Source organism: Prunus dulcis, chromosome 1, assembly GCF_902201215.1.
Source record: "Prunus dulcis chromosome 1, ALMONDv2, whole genome shotgun sequence".
NCBI classification, from domain to species: domain Eukaryota; kingdom Viridiplantae; phylum Streptophyta; class Magnoliopsida; order Rosales; family Rosaceae; genus Prunus; species Prunus dulcis.
In genome coordinates this window covers 42205256-42217187 of record NC_047650.1, presented here as the reverse complement: position 1 = coordinate 42217187, position 11932 = coordinate 42205256, and the positions used below count along the sequence as shown (strand labels likewise).

At 37.7% G+C, this 11932-nt stretch overlaps 3 protein-coding genes across 3 annotated transcripts; all 3 read left to right on the top strand.

Annotated features, from left to right (window-relative positions):
• The first annotated feature begins 3856 nt into the window (after positions 1 to 3856).
• On the top strand, positions 3857 to 4086 carry LOC117615565 (40S ribosomal protein S30-like). Its single transcript, XM_034344665.1, has one exon. It carries the CDS (start codon positions 3883 to 3885, stop codon positions 4069 to 4071), a length of 189 nt encoding a protein of 62 aa, XP_034200556.1. The 5' UTR covers positions 3857 to 3882; the 3' UTR covers positions 4072 to 4086.
• Positions 4087 to 4556: 470 nt separating this feature from the next.
• On the top strand, positions 4557 to 7210 carry LOC117613931 (50S ribosomal protein L25-like). Its single transcript, XM_034342549.1, has 3 exons — positions 4557 to 5189; positions 5285 to 5414; positions 6654 to 7210. Exons 1-3 carry the CDS (start codon positions 4773 to 4775, stop codon positions 6872 to 6874), a joined length of 768 nt encoding a protein of 255 aa, XP_034198440.1. The 5' UTR covers positions 4557 to 4772; the 3' UTR covers positions 6875 to 7210.
• An 888-nt stretch (positions 7211 to 8098) lies between these two features.
• Positions 8099 to 11604, top strand: LOC117636399 (serine carboxypeptidase-like 45). The gene is made up of 10 exons (XM_034370881.1): positions 8099 to 8475; positions 8583 to 8687; positions 8778 to 8873; positions 9004 to 9096; positions 9288 to 9358; positions 9444 to 9791; positions 9936 to 10060; positions 10218 to 10310; positions 10518 to 10635; positions 11204 to 11604. The coding sequence occupies exons 1-10, from the start codon at positions 8232 to 8234 to the stop codon at positions 11351 to 11353; spliced, it is 1443 nt and encodes a 480-aa protein (XP_034226772.1). The 5' UTR covers positions 8099 to 8231; the 3' UTR covers positions 11354 to 11604.
• The last annotated feature ends 328 nt before the right edge of the window (positions 11605 to 11932 follow it).

Genomic DNA, 11932 nt, shown 5'->3' with positions numbered 1-11932 from the left:
GCCTGATTCCTAACCTGTGATAACCTCTGCCAAATTGAGAGTCGTTGGCACTCCTCATTCCTAACCCATCATGGGTCTTCATCTTGTATAGTCATCTTCTTTTGTCAATCCTCTCATATGTATAGTCAACATCTTTTGTTCATCCTCTCATATGTGTTTTCACCGCACCTAGCCTTCACAGGCTACTTTGCTATTGTTCCAAATTTTTTATTTTTCATCTTTGTATGCCATATGGTCTTTCTTGATGTCTCGGCTTCTCTATCTTTGAAACTTCATAACAAGTCTCTTTACTCTGTGAGTCTCGTCACCGCTCGCCGAGCCTTTCCTTTGATTGTTCTGCCGGTCTCTGTCTTCTTTGGCTGCTCTCTTGAGTTGCCTTTCCGCTTTTTAGTTTTGAGCAACCTTTCTCTGTTTCTCTCTTTGCTCCATTTAGCTCTCTTCTATTTATGTTTATCTCTTTTGTTTGTCTATGCCCAATGGCTGGTGTTTGTTGTGTTCTTTCCCCACGCCATCACTCCATCTTTGTCACTCTAGCCTTTCTTGTTAGGTGTTTTTTATTTATTTTTCTATCTCCTTCCCTTTTACCCTTATGCTTATTTCTTTCTACCTTTGGCCTCTTTCCAATATTCATCCCTTTCCATGTTTGTCTATTTCCTCACAGACACCTTCCTTTGTCATCAAGTTCCTTCAATCACAACATTATTCTATCCTTTTTTTTAGTTCTAGCACCTCACTTTCTTCCACTAGTTTCTTTTTCAAAATTGTCACATGCAATTTCCCATGCTTTACTTTTTAATATATTTAGTTTTATCCTCTTTGATCTACCGATGTGGTTTCCCCTGCAATGCAGCCGAACTCTTTTCATGTCCTCTCTATTTCTCATCTTTCTTTTACCAACCTTTTCCATTTTGTTGTTCACTCACTACATTATCTCTCGCTTTCACAGCTCCCTTATATAATATTGCTTCCCTTTGATAGGCATTCTATCTATTCCTATTCCACATATGAAGGGTTTCCTTTTTTCAGTGTCCTTTGCTCTAATTCCCGTTTGAGCACCTTATTTTTGTCTTTGTCTCTATTCATGATTTGCTGGGTTTCCCCCTTACTATTCTTATTTTATGAAGTTTTTTCTTCATGGGACAGCTGTATGCTACCACTTTCCCCTCTTGCATTTGTTTCTGCCACGAGACTGACATGTTTAAGTCTCTTTACTATTATTTCAATTTCTCTTCTTCCAAATCTCGACCCTTTACCAGTGTCGGATTTGATAGGGAGATAGATGCAACTTTATTTGGGTGCTGCAACTTTATTTTTCGGTGTTGCTTTCTCCAAACCTCGACTCTCATACATCATCGGATTTGAGGGGGAGTGACATTGCTGCTCATCTATTCTGCTGCAATTCAGTTACCTATCTGCCATGGCTGATTCTTCTACATCTATGCGTCAGTCAGCTTCTGTTTCTTAAGTGCCACTTTTCTTGTGGTTCCGACGACCCCTTCTCTTCAGGGGAGAGGGGGAGTGAAAAGCAGTTGTCTCTGCAATAATGGAAGTATTTGTCAGTGTTATTGCTGCTGACTACTATGTCCTTTGCTGGTGCCAGTACCGTTGCTCATACATGTTTGGTCTCTTGCTAGGGACAATGTTATTACTCCTGCCTATTATGACTCTTGCTGGGGATAGTGTTGACTACTGTTGATGATGCTTGTTATGTCGCTGCCTTGTTGCTCTTGCTGGTGCCAGTGCCTTGTATTGCTGTTATTGGTACCAGTATTGTTGCTCCTGCTTGTTATGATGCCAGTATTATTACTCATGCCTTTGCTGGTGTGTTTTCGTTGTGGTCACGCTCGTTGACCTTGCCTTTGCTATTGACTTTTTTTGTCTTACCTTACCTTATTTTTTCAAGGTTTGGCTTTACCTTGCCTTACCCTATTTTTTAGGGTTTAGTTTCTGCCATATCTACTATCGTGCTCACAGTGTTTCTGTGTTCTGCTTTATCTGCTGCCGTGCTCACAGGGTTTTTGTGTTCTGCCTTACCTACTTCTGTGCTTGCAGGGTGTCTGTATTCTGCCTTATCTACTGTCATGCTCATAGGGTTTCTATGTTCTACTTTTATTTGTTCTTCTATGTGCCCCCTTTTTTAGGGTTTGCTCTTGTGTTTTTGCTGCGAACTTTGCTTTAGTTTGTCACTTGTTTCACTCGTGGTTGACAAAAAAACATTCTCTACAATTGGTGCTTCTCAAGCATGGTGTTCTGTGACTTGCTTGTCAAGTTGGGCGTGCGAAATATCTTTGCCCAACTTGAGGGGGAGTGTTGGCGAGTCCTTATTTAGTTAGGATTTTGGTTCCTTATTTCATTAGAATTTTGGTTACTTACCAATTATTATTTAGTCCTATTGTAATAGAGATTTACTTCCTATTGTAATTTAGATATATTTCCTATTTTATTTAGGGTTAACACATCTTTGTACTTGTATAAATACCTCCATATTTGATAAAAATAATAATATGAGCGTATCTGAGCATAATGAATATTTGCCCTACTTTGTTTTACAATGCCTTCACCAAGTTAATTGGTTATAGTGGAGTCAAAATCTAATTGTTTCCACAAACCTTTTGTTTGAGGTTTCTTTTTGTTTTTACTTTCACATTTCACAATATATATATATATATATATATATATATATATATATATATATATATACACCAGATGTTGATGAGTGGCATGCTTTATATTTGTCGAATAATGTTCTTTCATTGAGGTACAAGCTGGATTGATTGGGTTGAAGATTTTACTTTTCAAAAGTACTTTTCCTACTTTATCTTTTTGTGTCAATTGATTGTTTTGTAACTCATCAATGCCTTTGTTGGAACAAGAAGATGGGAAAAATTATGATAGTTCATTATTGTTGATACCAAAAAATTTATGGTCCAATGCAACAAACTCCCAAGTATGGAAAACACTCTCATGAAATCAAAATAGTTATTCCCTATGGCAAACGATATACCAAGCTCATATGGACACAGGGCATATGGTTGAAACTAAGCCCATGCAAAATTCTTAGGCGATGAAGATGTTGGGATTGTTGAGAGCACCAAAGCCCATTTCATACAGTTTTCTCATGCAAGTAAGTAAATGAGATATTTTTCTTGAAACCTTCGGAAAGTAAGGATTCAAACAAGGAACCAATGTGAAGATTCAAACAATGAACTACACAAAGTGACATAGTCACATGATTCAATGACTGGTCTAGTTGAAATGCCATTGAAGAGTCTCAGTAAACTGCATTTTCTAAAGCCTCTGTGAACCATTGTAGGCCTGGCCATATGTTTGGTTCGAGAAAGAGCCCAACACGTCAATCGTACAGAACTTTCGGTTTGATTGAGTTCGGTACATATATTTACAAGTTATTATTGTCATTCAGAAGGAATATTTTATAATTTAAGTCCTCATTCAATTGTCATACCCAAAAATCGTCATAAAAAACTATTTATTCATCTAAAATGTGCAAAAAGAATTCATCAACTAATATGCATGGATAATGTTTGACAGAAAAGATACATTCAACGATTCTGGTAAGGAAGATTGCTACTAGAGAAAGAAGTTGAGAAAAACTTATATATCACATAAATAACATTGTTTTGTCATCCCCAATTAATCACATTTCGTCATGTGTGGTAAAAATTCCACATGTCAAAATGCGATTGGACATAAATACCAAAATAGGACTATCATCGTAACATGCAACGGATGTTCCAAATTTCCTGATTTTTTGTATTTCTCCGATCCTGGTTATGGTTACAGGTTTCTAGCTCTCCTTTTCGTGATCTCGTCTGCAAATACAAACACCACCTCAACGCTCTTTCAAGCTCTTAGTAAGAAGCCATGGGAAAGGTTCATGGATCTTTGGCTCGTGCTGGTAAGGCGAGAGGCCAAACTCCCAAAGTGGCTAAGCAAGATAAGAAGAAGAAGCCCCGTGGACGCGCCCACAAGCGCATGCAATACAACCGCCGATTCGTCACCGCTGTGGTTGGCTTCGACAAGAAGAGGGGACCCAACTCATCTGAGAAGTAGACAAAACTTTTTTTGAGAAGATGAGAAGCAATTTGTAGATTAAGAAAAAGGCTTTATTTTTATTTCTTTTTATCATTATGTCATTATCAATTCAAGACCCCCAAATGCTGGTTTGGTAGTTCGTGGAGAGATTTGGAAGTATTTTTTGGAATTTGTGCTCTATTTGAATTATCAGTGATGTGATTTTGTTAATATATATATATATATATATTTTATAATTTTATATTAATTTGACGATTATATCCTAAATTTAATTTTTTTTTTGACATATGAACTATTTAAGAGCACTTATATTAACGTTAGGGATCATGAATGATACAAAAAATTTTAAGAATGCAATCTGATAATTTCACAAACGTCATAAACATTTTCTGATAAAAGGCCTTGAGAAAAACCTAAACAAAAACGGAATATAGTCATCCGACTATACTTATTTTATAAAATAAAAAAGAAAATAGACCCGAATATAGTCGCTCTTAACCATTTTACAATTTCCCTTCTTCACGAATGCTCTTTTCTAGATAAGCAATTATTTTCAGAAAATCTTGGTTGCTTGCTAGTAATCGTAAACTTGAACCATTGATGTTTCTGTTGCAAATAAATAAATAATGAAGTTTTCAGCTATTAAGGGTAAAACTGGAAAAACACTCTTCTCTTGAACGTCTCCAACTCTCCCCACACTCAAACTCGGGTTCACCAAAATGTTCCTCCTTCACCGGCAGCGCGTCGCCGCCCTCCAGCTCCAAATCCGACGCTACGCCCAATCCGCCACAGCCGCTCTGCTCCCCCCGGACCCGGAACTCGAACCGGACTTCCCGAGACCCGACCCGAAATACGCCGAGACAATCTTCGCCGTTCCACGCCCCGCCTCCGGTAAGAGCATCTCCGCCAAAGAGCGCAAGGCCGGCCGCGTCCCCAGCATTGTCTTCGAGCAAGAGGACGGCCAGCACGGCGGCAACAAGCGCCTCATCTCTGTACGGACCAACCAAATCCGAAAACTTGTCGGTCATCTCGGCCGCTCCTTCTTCCTCTCCAGACTTTTCGACCTCGAGGTTCGCTCCGATTTCGACTCTGAAAACGACGACGTCGTTGAGAGGGTCCGCGTTTTGCCTCGCATGGTATGTATGGTCTGCTCAACTTCACTTCAAGATATTTGATTTTTGTTTTGGGTTTTAAGGTTTATTTGATGTTGGCGTTTTGTTTTGTTTGTTAGATTCATTTGCACTCGGCCACGGACGCACCGCTTAATGTGACCTTCATAAGGGCTCCTTCTCATGCTTTGTTGAAAGTCGATATTCCTCTTGTATTTCGGGGAGATGATGTCTCTCCTGGATTGAAGAAAGGTAAAACAAATCAATTCCCTTTCCTTTTGTCTCTTCTATCTATCAGATTTCATTTCCTTGTTCCAATTTTCCTTTTGCAATTTCTGTTTCTATTTTCTTCTTGTGTATGAGATTTCGTTTCGGTCATCTTCATCTTTACAGCACTTGTAGATATTATTATAACTGTCCTTTGTGTATATAAACTGTTGTAGCTAGCAAAGTAGGATAATTGGTCAAAATTTGTTCATGGTTTTGTTTTTCTATAGTCGTATATGGAACAACAAAAACAGAGGTGCTTGTGCGCTTTGATCACAACTTAGCGTCAGAATATTGCCTTCATGATCATTATGAGCCTTCCATGAAGGTCGAGCCGTCTGAAATTTTAAATTGTTCTAGAACTTTTGTGGGAAATCATTGTTTCTAACATTTGATTATAAAACGATTTTCAGTTTCTGTTTCAAAGTGGAATTCATGACATGGGTGATTGAGAATATGAAACTTTCCTATGAAGTATGTTATTAATTTGAACTCATTGGCAACTGAGATTGAGAATTCCAGCTATTATCAGGAAATCAAACAAGGTTTTGTTGATTGTGAAGAGTTTCTATTATTTAGGAAACAAGTCAAATTTCTAATCAAACTTTAGGGGCTGGAGGTCTCATTAGAGATTGGAAAAATGACTGGGTCATAGGTTTCTATGCTAATCTGGGGTCAGGATATTTACAAACCGAAATATGTGCCTTGCTCCATAGCTTGGGAAACTCAAATTGCTCATATCATGGTTGAGGTGGATTCCGCCATTGTCGCCTCCCTTTATGGGGTCTGGCTGATGAGTGCAGAGAGTTGATCCATAGGCACTTGCACTGTTTTGCTGCTCATATTCACAGAGAAAGAAATGTTGCTGCTGATGCGGTAACCAAAATGGGGATAGGTAGGGACATAGGGCTGGCAAGGCTTAGCCTAGACTGATTGTTCATTAGTTTCCTGGTTCCTAGCTTTGCCTCCAGGAAACAATATATAGAGACTTCATTTGATCACAGCTTACTTTTCATATCCTATTATATTATATACTGTAAACTCTGTTCCATAGATTTGGTTGATATTAGCGTCTTGTGCAGGGCAGTTACTTCATAGTCTTTGTTTCAAATCATTACTCATAATCTCATGAGTCGTGTCGGTTACTATGGATTAGTTTACTTTTTTGTTAGAATAATTTTAATGATCTGATTCTTTTAAGTGTGACCTTTAACAATTTGGCAGGTGCTTATTTAAATACAATCAAGAGGACTGTAAAGTTCCTTTGCCCTGCAGATGTGATTCCTCCTTATATTGATGTGGATCTGAGTGAGTTGGATGTTGGCCAAAAGATATTAATGGGAGATCTCAAGGTTCATCCGGCTCTAAAGCTTCTTCAGTCAAAAGATGAGCCTGTTTGTAAGATCATGGGAGCCAGAGTTTCTGAACAAAAGAAATCTAAATAACTGCAGTGGTTGGATGTGGCTGCCCAGTCATGAAGATGTGCTGGCACCATGACCCCTTCTCAGCTAACATGTTTATGTGTTCGACCACACATCTTTTGATTTGTAATGGCTGTGAAGGACAGGGCAATGAAATGTCATTGTGAGTTTTCACCCTCTGCTTTTTCATTTTTTATCTTTTGATGAGGGAGCAATGGCAGTCGAGGATGCCATTAAAGGGAGGAAGAAACTAGGTCTGCTTCGTGTGTCTTGTGAATCTGATCCGGAATTCTATGCTAATAAGCATTTTTGTACGTAGATGTTCTCAATGGACACACTTGAATGGATGTCCCTTGCTCATTTTCTGTGTTTTCAAATCGAAAAAAATATTACTCATGTGCCAAGCACATGACATTTTAACTGAAAATTGGATAAAATTTGAAAAACTGGATGATTGCGGCGAAATTGTTTAACTTGGCGACACTCAACCCTAAAATAAATGGTAGTGTTACCCGGTATTGTATACTTATTTTTAAAAATATTTACTCTAAATTAACCTAATATATATTCGAACTTGGGTGTAAATGGGGCAGGCTCACTATCTTGGTCAACTGGTGATGACTTGGGTGTAAGTGGAGCGAGTTCACTACCTTGGTCAACTAGTAATGACAACCCTATGTCAAATTTGCTCAGCACAAATTTTAGTTTTAACATATGATAGGAATAAAGTGTTAAAAGATAAAGAAGGATAAAAAGTGTTGAATTTTTTAGAAGCAAGCTTTTTATGAGGAAAGCATCCAAAGCTCCTTCGAATTTGATTTAATACGTACACATAAAGCTAATTTGGTGTCTTCCTCAAAACATAACAAAAACAAAAGAAGTTAATTGGGTGTCAAGTTCAACTAAGGTATGGATCAAGATGAGGATGTCATTATTACCCTTTAATTCAATACAAAATTAAGATTTCTCATTAACTAAACACGAAATTAAAGTTGAAGGAGTTTTAAGGACTAAAAAGAGACGCTAGTTTCAGAATTTCACTAATGCCTTTGAATTTTTTTTTAAATTCAAATGCACCATGTGTTGTATAAATAAAAGTAATTCAAATGCACCATGGTAGTTTCGAGTGTGTCCCTGATTATATGATTCTATTTTTCTTTTTGTTTACCCGTACATCACGTGTTGTAGAAATAAAAGTAAAAGTAAAGAACGTATTTTTTATACGTCAAAGTCAAGCGTACTGTGTTTAATTTTCAATTGTTCAATTATCTTCCCCATATAAAGTAGCAGCCTCTTGTCCTTAAAAATAGTGGCCCTCAATTAAGCTCTGTTAATTCTCTCTCTCAGATACCATAAACCTTATCATCTCTTTTTCTCAACCATGGCATCTCAGCCATGGATGTGCATAGGCTTTCTAACTTCCATGCTTATTCTCATGGGTGCAGTGGAGGCCCTTCCCATGGCTAATAAAATTGTGAGTTTGCCTGGGCAGCCACGTGTCAGCTTCCAACAATTTGCAGGCTACATTGATGTAGATGACCACCCACAGAGATCTCTGTTTTACTATTTTGTTGAAGCAGAGTCTCGCCCTGCTTCGAAACCACTTGTTGTCTGGTTCAATGGAGGTGATTTTAATCTTTTTTAACGTACGCAGCTGAAATAAAGATACAAACCCCATTGTTCTTCTGGGTTTTGAGTGTGTTTCTAACTTGATCATCTTCCTCCTTTGTAGGGCCTGGTTGTTCGTCGGTTGGAGAGGGCGCTTTCGTTGAACACGGTCCTTTTAAACCAACTGGAGGGGCTACTCTAATAAAGAATCCATACAGTTGGAACACAGGTACCCTTCGATAAAAATTATAAAAATTATAGTTCAACATACATCTTAGTTGCTCATTGTTGATTTCTTGAGTTTGTCTTTGTTTCACAGAAGCAAACATGTTGTACCTAGAGTCACCAGCCGGTGTTGGTTTCTCATTTGCTGCTGATAAGTCATTTTACGAAAATGTGAACGACAACATAACAGGTTGGATTTTGTCCCCATTTTCTTATTATCAAAACTAATGTGTAAAAGAATTTCACTTAGTTTCTTCTTCTGCTTCTTCTTTAGATCTGCTAACTCTCTAAGTGACGGTGAGTTTGTTCTGTTTGTTCAGCACGAGACAGTTTAACATTTCTTCAGCGCTGGTTTGACAAATTTCCAGAATACAACCACAGAGATTTGTTTCTTGTAGGAGAAAGCTATGCAGGTTTGTTTTGATTTAATGAAAGAACATAGATAGATGTACTAAATACTTTTAGCTATCTTTTTAAGACTTTGAGAATTTTAAAAACTAAGAGCTGATTAGTTGACAGGATTTGTTTCTGGGACGGAGTGAGAAAGAAGATTTGTTAAGACTTAAGAGCTGATTAGTTGTCTGTATTTGTTTCTTATAAATAGGTCACTATGTGCCACAACTTGCACAGCTAATAATTCAGTCTGGTGTGAATTTCAACCTCAAGGGTATAGCTGTGAGTAAGAACATGAAAAATATGACATTTAAATACATCCATAGGGTTGGTTTCTTAATGAGCCCTCATGATGATGATATAACAGATAGGGAACCCTCTGCTGGAATTCAGTACTGATATCAATGCGGAGGATTTGTTTTACTGGTCTCATGGGCTGATTTCTGATGCTGCTTATGGACTTCTCACTTCAGTCTGCAACAGTTCTCAGTTATTGAGAGAGACCATAGCAGGCTCTCCCTCTGATGCTTGTTCTGATGTAATCACTCAAGTTTCCCAAGAACTTAGCAACTCTGTCGACAAATACTACGTTACCGGCGACATTTGTTTGTCGCCCCCCTTTCCAACAAAATTGGAAATTCTGAACCCGTTAAGGTCAAACTTTCGAACTTCAGCATTTCATCGTTCACGTGCAGAAGCCGGCAATTATAATCAGGTAAACAGAAGCGGTCAAGCGCTAACCAGTTAGTATATATTGTATATGTCTCTGCCACTCTGCATGAAAAATGTAGCTTCATTTTTAAACTCTCCCTTTTTCTTGTTTAAAGATATCACTAGCTAATTTGTATCTCGCTTGCAGCAACTTACGGACAAGATAGATGCCTGTGTAGAGGAAGAAACAGTGACTTATTTAAACAGAAAAGATGTACAAAAGGCCCTTCATGCTAAGCTTGTTGGAGTCTCTAATTGGAGTTTGTGCAGCCGGTAAAATTTAAACCCTTTGTTATTTTTCTTTTAGAAAAGTAAATCTTGATGACCTAGGTTTTTTTTTTTTTTTTAATAGCTTCTTATTGAGATTGGGAATAATCTTGGGTGGGGGTATTTTTGTTTGACTATCTTAATCTTAATTACTTCACTGCAGGGTTCTGCAATATGATATGCGAGATCTGGAAATTCCTACCATTCCTATTGTCGGCTCACTTGTCAAATCTGGCATTCGTGTAATGGTTTATAGGTAATTTGATGAGTTGTTCGAAGCTCAAAATAATACTTGAAACACCAACTCTTTTTTCGGCTTTCTAGTATGATGCAAGCTAAGTTTTGTGAGATTACAAAACTATATAGAGCCGATTCTATATTTGAAAGAGTTGAGAAAAGAGTTGGTGCGTGCAGTATAACAAATTTGTGTTGTGGTACTAATGATTTAATTGAATTGTTGCAGTGGAGATCAAGATTCAGTGGTTCCATTTTTCGGAAGTCGAAGTTTGATTAATGGATTGGCGACGCAGCTGGGTCTCAAGTCAACTGTGCCTTACAGAGCTTGGTTTGAGGGAAAGCAGGTCACCCACCATGCTTCACATTCATATAACATAATAATATATATCAAATTAATTAACACCCAAATAACGTAATTCACACGCACTACGAGCCTGCCTGCCCGCTTACTCACGTATACTAACTAAACCATAAATTAACAGAAAGGGAAAAGATAATGTTGAATTTGCAGACATGTGTTCATTGACTTTCTATTTTTTATTTTCAACCAAGACTCTCCTCTAACTTGTGGTTAAAACCCAATAAAATTACTTAAAAATTATTTATAATTTAGGGTGCATATAGCTTCACCGATAGAGTACTTATCATAAATAAACTCTCTCTGTTTTTTTTCCCTCTCAACTTTTTAGGTCACAAGCATACTATTTTGTTGTCGCTATAGTTAGGAAGGGGGAGGGGGGGTTTTGTCACACACTGTGAAGGTGCTATAGAGGTTCGAACTTGAGACTATTGATCTGCAAGTCAACGTCGGCGCCTTTTACTCTAGGCTAGATCCAGTTAGGCAGGTCACATGTATATAATTGAAACTGTGTTTTATATTTGAACTGTTTTTTTTTTTCTTTTTCTTCTCAGGTTGGTGGGTGGACACAAGTTTATGGTGATATCCTATCATTCGCCATCTTAAGAGGAGCTTCACACACGGCTCCATCTACACAACCAAAGAGATCACTTGCGCTGTTTAAGTCATTTCTAGGAGGCAAACCACTGCCAGCCCATGCATGATCAGCTCTCCATGGACCTGTAATTTATCAGCAAATTCATGCACCCTCCGGATCCTCTCCCATAAAACTATTGATCAATAAATTGATGAGTTAGTAATGTCATGACCTCTAATTTGCAATTCTTGTAAACTGAATGATGTCCCTAGTGTATTCTTCAACATTTTAAACATCATTTGAGGTTTGCCTTTAACAGAAAATTGCATCTAGCAGCGGCGGCATTTGCAAATTGCATGCATAATGAACCCTTTAAATATGAACCACTCGCTGTTACCACATCGTGAAAATAAATATGGTTTTATTTATTGATGATGCGAACAATGAGAAATTTGTCCTAAATATTTGCATGATACCTAAAAATTTGTCTTTATTTTTTATTTTTTCCCAGGAAAGGCAGAGATGGGTGGGTGAAAAACCACTCATACTGTCTAAATTGGTCCAACCAAACCAATCCAAGCGATTTGGTTCAGTTTTTACAACAGAAAAATGAAATATGGTCCAAACCTAGCAAAATGCAATTAGTTTGGTTCTACTCAGTTTCGTGTTGATGTTTAAATGTGTATTTTCATCAAAATACAACCTG

Coding starts and splice junctions, on each gene's coding strand:
- LOC117615565 (XM_034344665.1), top strand. CDS start 3,883: ATGGGAAAGGTTCATGGATCTTTGGCTCGTGCTGGTAAGGCGAGAGGC.
- LOC117613931 (XM_034342549.1), top strand. CDS start 4,773: ATGTTCCTCCTTCACCGGCAGCGCGTCGCCGCCCTCCAGCTCCAAATC. Junction 5,190..5,284: donor TCCGCGTTTTGCCTCGCATG/GTATGTATGGTC, acceptor TTTGTTTGTTAG/ATTCATTTGCACTCGGCCAC. Junction 5,415..6,653: donor CTCTCCTGGATTGAAGAAAG/GTAAAACAAATC, acceptor ACAATTTGGCAG/GTGCTTATTTAAATACAATC.
- LOC117636399 (XM_034370881.1), top strand. CDS start 8,232: ATGGCATCTCAGCCATGGATGTGCATAGGCTTTCTAACTTCCATGCTT. Junction 8,874..9,003: donor TGTGAACGACAACATAACAG/GTTGGATTTTGT, acceptor CTGTTTGTTCAG/CACGAGACAGTTTAACATTT. Junction 9,097..9,287: donor TGTAGGAGAAAGCTATGCAG/GTTTGTTTTGAT, acceptor TCTTATAAATAG/GTCACTATGTGCCACAACTT.